The sequence below is a fragment of the Salvelinus fontinalis genome, chromosome 22, assembly GCF_029448725.1.
Source record: "Salvelinus fontinalis isolate EN_2023a chromosome 22, ASM2944872v1, whole genome shotgun sequence".
Lineage (NCBI taxonomy): Eukaryota > Metazoa > Chordata > Actinopteri > Salmoniformes > Salmonidae > Salvelinus > Salvelinus fontinalis.
The window spans coordinates 19,532,840-19,539,920 of record NC_074686.1 but is presented as its reverse complement, the minus strand read 5'-3'; the positions used below and the strand labels follow the sequence as shown (position 1 = coordinate 19,539,920).

General features: G+C 42.6%; 1 protein-coding gene across 4 annotated transcripts in view; it reads left to right on the top strand.

The window, feature by feature from the left end:
- The first annotated feature begins 4,408 nt into the window (after positions 1–4,408).
- The window catches only part of LOC129819990 (protein Jumonji-like), a 90,689-nt gene continuing 88,016 nt past the window's right edge, over positions 4,409–7,081 (top strand). For 3 of the 4 annotated variants that reach the window (XR_008754139.1, XR_008754138.1, XM_055876760.1), the window contains exon 1: positions 4,410–4,976. Coding sequence is in view for 1 of the 4 variants with exons in the window: in XM_055876760.1 (XP_055732735.1) it covers positions 4,932–4,976 (45 nt within the window). In the remaining 3 variants the exon portion in view is untranslated. Of the gene's footprint in view, positions 4,977–7,081 lie in introns of all 4 variants that reach the window. The other variant, XR_008754140.1, reaches the window with a different exon arrangement.

Here is a 7,081-nt window from a genome sequence, read left to right as displayed (position 1 = left end):
TAACTAGCAGTATTTCAACCTTCTGAAATTGCGAATGGGATAATGGGAAAGTAAGGAGTACAGTGACATCTTCCATTCCTGGATTGTGGTACGTTTTCAAACCATTTCTCTTCTTGTCCACCGAAATGAAGACATATTTGGATATGACCAAAACCTTTGACTAATTGGTTCCCTGTTCACCGCTAAATCACTGGTTCTCAGGTGAGAGAGGATATTTTCCCTTAGTTGAGGAGGAGGTGGTAGATGCCTACAGTTCCACTTAAGTGAAGGAAGGCTTGGCAGAATGCTTAGATTCATGGTCAGTAGGCTATGATTAATCTACTTGAACTTCTAGTCAATTTTAACATGAAAAGCTCATTTTGAGTCATATTGATGGTGTATGTGCATTTGTCACACTTCTATTACTGCAACCTTCTACAGTAGCCTGGATTTCGCCTGGGGTTCGTTTAGTAGCCTACAACAGAACGGTGTTCAATGTTAATTTAAACGGAAACGGTACTGAACAACAAGGATGAAGAAGAGGACTCTGGAGGCCCAGATGGGATTGTGGATGGTGTGTGCTGCACCTGTTTTGCAATGGTCACACACATATTGATCAGGCCACACCTCACTACACCCACTGAACTGTAGAAAACATACCTCAAACGATGTCGAATAACGCACTGTTTTAGGGAAACATGTTGTTCAGCAGCGTACAAACCGTCACGCAATGTAGCAAACGTTGAACCGAACTGATTGGCAGTGGTGGAAAAAGTATTCAAATGTCATACTTGAGTAAAAGTAAAGATACCTTAATAGAAAATGCCTACAGTAAAAGTGAAAGTCACACAGTAAAATACTACTTGAGTAAAAGTCAAAAAGTATTTGGTTTTAAAAGACCAAAAAAAATGTAATTGCTCAAATATACTGTACTTTAGGTATTAAAAGTAAAAGTATACATAGTTCCCAATTCCTTATATTAAGCAAACAAGACGGCCCAATTTTCTTGATGTATTTTTTATTGACGTATAGCCAAGGGCACGCTCCAACACTCAGACATCATTTAAGAAAAGAAGCACGAGTGTTTCAAGTTTTAATGTAACATGCACAAGTAAAACTACATACAGTTCAAGTCGGAAGTTTACATACACCTTAGCCAAACACATTTAAACTCAGTTTTTCACAATTCCTGACATTTAATCAGAGTAAAAATTCCCTGTCTTAGGTCAGTTAGGATCACCACTTTATTTTAAGAATGTGAAATGTCAGAATAATAGTAGAGATAATTTTTTATTTCTGCTCTTAATTTTTTCATCACATTCCCAGTGGGTCAAAAGTTTACATATACTCAATTAGTATTTGGTAGCATTGCCTTAATTTTTTTTTACTTGGGTCAAATGTTTTGGGTAGCCTTCCACCACCTTCCCACGATAAATTGGGTGAATTTTGGCCCATTGCCATTGACAGAGCTGGTGTAACTGAATCAGGTTTGTAGGACTCCTCGCTCGCACACGCTTTTTCAGTTCTGACCACACATTTTCTATAGGATTGAGGTCAGGGCTTTGTGATGGCCACTCCAATACCTTGAATTTGTTGTCCTTAAGCCATTTTGACACAATTTTGGAAGTATGCTTGAGGTCATTGTCCATTTGGAAGACCAATTTGCAACCAAGCTTTAACTTCCTGACTGATGTCTTGAGATGTTGCACCACTGTCCCCTCTGAATACTTCCCGAAATACCATATTTACAATGTGCAGGGATACTGGAGTGGTGGAGGTAGATATGTACAGTATAGGGGTAAGGGAACTAGGTAACAGGTTATAAGATAAACAGAGTAGCAGCAGCTTGTATGTGAGTGGGTGTGGATGTGTGTAGAGTCAGTATAAGTGCATGTGTATTATGTGTGAGTGAGCAGATGATAGAGTGAGTGTGTAGGGCCTGTGAGTGTGCATAGAAACAGTGCAAAAATGTAAATCAGGTCTATAAAGATACAATGTTAACTCAGATAGTCTATGTATCAGTCTCATTGCTTGGGGATAGAAGCTGTTCAAGAGCCTGTTAGTGTCAGACTTGATAAACTGGTACCGCTTGACAATGTGAAGCAGAGAGAATAGACTATGGCTTGGGTAGTTGGAGTCTTTAACGATTTTCCAGGCCTTCCTTCCACACCATCTGATATAGCTGTCTTGGATGGCAGGGAGCTCGGCCCCAGTGATGTACTGGGCTGTTCGCACTACCCTTTGTAGCGCCATTGGATCGATGGTGGTGGTACTGCCATACCAGGCAGTGATGCAGCTAGTCAAGATGCTCTAAGTGGTACAGCTATAGAACTTTTTGTGGATTTAAGGGCCCATGTCAAACCATGTCAACCTCCTGAGGGGAAAGAGGTGCTGTCGTGCCTTCTTCACGACTGTGCGTGCTTATTTTGACCATTTTACGTCTTTAGTGCTTTGGACACAGAGGAACTTGAAGCTCTCGACCTGCTCCTCTGCAGCCAATGTGGGTGGATCGGGGCATGTGGATGGGGGTGTGCTCATCCCCCTGTTTCCTGTAGTCTACGATCAGCTCCGTGGTCTTACTGACACTGAAAGAGAGGTTGTTGCTCTGGCACCACACCGGCAGGTCACTGACCTCCTCTCTGTAGGCTGACTCATCATCGCCGGTGATCAGGCCTACCACCGTCGTGTCGTCAGCCAACTTGATGATAGTGTTGAAGTCGTGCGTGGCCCCGCAGTCATGTGTGAACAGGGGTACAGGAGGGGAGTAAGCACACATCCCTGTGGGGCACCTGTGTTGAGGGTCTGTGTGGCAGAGGGGATGTTGCCTACCCTCACCACCCGGGGTTGCCTGTCAGGAAGTTCAGGATCCAGTTGTAGAGGGAGGTGTTCAGACCCAGTGTCCTAAGCTTGGTGACGAGTTTAGAGGGGACAATGGCGTTGAACGTTAAGCTGTAGTCAATGAACAGCATTCTCAGATAGGTATTCCTCCAATCTAGGTGGGTGAGGGCATTGTGGTGAGCAATTGAGATTGTGTCATTTATGGATCAGTTGAGGCGGTATGCAAATTGGGTTTAGGGTGTCTGGGATGGTGGAGTTAATGTGTGCCATAACCAGCCTCTCAAAGCACTTCATGATTACAGAAGTGAGTGCTACAGGGTGGTAGTCATTGTGGCGTGAAGCCTTACAGTTCTTGGGGCCAGGAATAATGGTGGTCATCTTAAAACATGTGTGGATTACAGACTGGGACAAGGAGAAGTTGAAAACTACCATGAATATGCCTGCCAGCTGTTCTGCGCATGCTCTGAGAACGCGCCCTAGAATACCGTCTGGGCCCGCGGCCTTGCGGGTGTTGACCTGCTTAAAGACTTTTCTCATGTCGACCTCGGAGAGCAAGATCCCCCAATCCTCTGGGTTGGTGACGGCCCTCACACCCGGCTCGATGTTGTTGTCAAAGCGTGCATAAAATGCATTGAGTTCGTCTGGTAGAGAGGCATCGTTGGGCAGATCACGGTTGCTTTTTCCTTTTGAATCCGTATTGGACTGTAGCCGGGCGTCGAAGGCTGTGTAGTATGATTCCACCTTATTGCTATATTGTCAATTTTCTCGTTTGATGACTCTGTGGAGGACATAGCAGGACGTCTTGTACTTATTCATATCCTTGGCAGTCGCCTCAGGGTTGTGTAGTCCTTTAATTTAGTGCCACTCTCAGTGCTAATCCAGGGCTTTTGATTGGGGAAGCAACAAACCCTCATGTGGGGACAATGTAGCCAATGCATTTTCCAGTGATGGAGGTGGTTAGCTTGGTAATATTAGTCTCAAAAGCAGTCCTGTAGCATAATCTCGGATTCTGGTGACCGTTTCTCAACGGTGTTTAGTGAGTTTGCCAGAAGTTGTGCACAGCTGGAGTGAATTTAACAAGGAAGCTAGTTTTGAAAATCTTAAATCTTAGAAGAAAAAAATCACATTTACATTTGATAAGATTCCCCAAAAGAATATGGTAGCTGTGATGTAAGGTTTACTTGACTTCACCTTCCTTACCTCAATGCACAATGCCATTCTGAAGGTGAATGTAGGCCTGTGGGCTAAAAACACTTTTTACTTTGGCAACAGAATATTACTGATTCATTTGTAGCATTGCCATTACATGATTGAGGGCTTGAAACAAGGTTGCTAATTTGCACACTAAATATGAATGGAATCCAGATCCGCTTTTCACTTGATAGCTCAAGCCACTGAGGAGAAATAGGAAACACGTGGTAACTTGCAATTTTCAAAGAACCAACTAGCCTACGTGTGGGGATCCGATTCCTTCGAACAAAGTAGGCTACTTCATCCGTGATATATTATTCATCTCCCGTTTTGTAAAATAATTTTTACCCGGTGCCCGAAAAACGGTCTTTTAAAGTTGCCGCTGTCCATGGTAACGGATGTGATAGGCTGAACCTGGGAAAGAAAGAAGCACGCCTCGTTCAGAATAGCAGCGGCGCTGGAGTAGCCAACAGTCGTCGTCTGATAGCTCCAGCCAAAACGGGACATCGAACCTTTTTTATTTTATTTATTTATTTGGTTCGATTGATATCCTCTTCTCAAACAAGATGTGACTTTTAAAACAAGACTAATACCTTTAGAATATTCATGTCAGGATAGCCGGGAGAGAGAACGCCGAGGGGTTTTTGCGAATGGAAGTTATTTGTTGTGAATTGTTTTGAGTATGTTATGCCGACGTGAGTTTGTTTTTGGGTTGTCTCTGTTCGTCGTGGACCCTTAATTTGGAATCTAACGACGAAAACCAGATCGTCGAGGGAAACCCTGAGTGGGGATTCTACGAAGCCAGAGAGCTCCCAACAGACCGGGGATTTAAATTGTGTTTGGTGTGCTCCGGGAGAAGCGAGAGTCAAAGAAAGAAATTCATGTGGCCATTCTCTCTTTAGCAAAATATTTTGGATTGCAGAATGAGCAAGGAAAGACCCAAGAGGAATATCATCCAAAAGAAATACGTGAGTAGCTACTTTCCTATTATTGTCCTATGTGCATAAAATAATTTGACCTTTACAAGTTTGCACGTTCAATTCGCTTGTTTCGAAGAAAATGCATCCACTTCGATCACGGAGTAGAAAGGTTACCATTACACAGCTGTGGCCTATTTGAGTCGAATTGCCTTTCAGGTTGAAGTTGTAGAATGTGTTATCAATTAGACGTCTTTGATTTTAAAGAGTCTGTTATATGTATACAGTGTCTGTGTTGCTTTAGTTCTTAAACATCAGACAAGGCTATTTATTTGATTATTAACTCGCCATGGAAGGGCAATGCGCATTGGGGACTCATCACTCTACGAGAAATGAATAAACCTCACACAACAATTTAAGTCAGAATTTTACACTGGAGCTGGCTACTTGTTTTCAGAATATATTTTTCTCCTTTAGTTCCTTTTAGAGCCATGAAGAGAGACCGCCATATCTCCCATGGCTGATTCCGGGTTGCATACCCCCATCCTGAGCAGCCCTCTATACACTGTGGCATTTATAAATTAACATTTGTTTTGCTGTTGGATATCATAACAACATTCACTTTAGTTATGTTGACGTGACTTGACTGTAACTGAAAAGCACAGTCCGACCATGAGTGGACTGTGGCTCTTTAATTTTCTCGGTAGGAAGAGGACGCAGGGGTTAGGCAATTTAACATTTGCGAAGAATTTATCATTATACAATCGTAGTGGAACGTTCAGGAGGAGTTGCTTGTCTGATGGTTTACTGACATTGATATGCGATAAAGGGTCTCATCATTTTCATTTTGTGTTGCACGTCTGTGTTATCTCAGTGAATGGAATATATTGCAGCCTGAGCTTGCTGACTCAGGAATGTTAAAGCTTCTCGGACATTTTTTTTCTAAATCCGCATTTAAGTTTAAGCAGACGAGAGACCCTGGATGCCGCTAAACGAGGTGTTAAAGGGCATAGTATATTAAACGCGAACTTGTTTTTTGTGTAATTTTAAAGAGGTGGTATTTCAGTCGCATTGCAGAGGTTCGTGTGAAGGGGAGGCAAGAAGCGACCATTTTCTATCTGCAACTACCTAATACCGGTGAATTTGTCAAAGGGGCTATACCAATTTAGGTAATTTAAAGATATTTACCCTCTGTGTAACCCAAAAGATTTAAAATATTTTAAATTGAGTTTTAAAACAGGCGTAAACTAACCAATGACGTACTCTCTCAAACTGAGACACTGGCACATCCCTTGGCTGAGTTTAACCCTCACGTTACTGCGTGTCCTCGTGTGAATTTTCCTCGTGTGGAAACAATGTGAAGTTATTATGAACTACTTTGAATAATAACATAACTTAAGATGCACGTTTTATATCCATATATTTAATCTCAAAACATTTTGGCCACGTGTGGGCCTGCTGTTTGTGGCCCACAACACTTGAGTTATGAAAGCACAGCGGGCACCTCATAAGGTGTGATTGTGGCCTTTCCCAAACATTCCACTCTAACGTGATTGAAACGTTATACTTTTTATATATTATGAGGTGAAATAATAATAATTTCCCGAAGTGTTAAGCATATAGTTACAGTCCATATACTCTATACTTTCCCCAGAGTGTGATACTATTTCTCCCTAACGTACTCAACTCTCACTGCAATGCTAAAGTAATCAATGCACTACATTTCCAACTTTCTTTGGGACAGGTGAGATAATTTGACAGCGAAAAGGACACTGGGGAAATCTCAAGACTGAAAATTATGTCTGATATTTTATTCATAACTTATGTAATTATAGATGTATGCTTATATGGCTATGTTTGTGTGTGGAATTGGACTGCGCGGAACATGGCTGTCACATCTGCTGAGCTGCAGCAGCTGGGGTAAAAATCTGGTCGGACCAAACCATGCGAACGACAAAACAACCTGGGGGTGCCCCCCTCTCCTCAGGGCCCCCCACTCAGAACGCAACACCCTCCCCCTCAGAACAACTCTTGGCCCCTCTGATTTAACGTCCCCTTAATTAGCGTTAGACAATTAGCCATGCTTGGCTCCTCAGGAACACTGGAAAAGAGTGAGTTGTGATTCTCCCCCATGTGCTCCATCCATGTTATTAAAT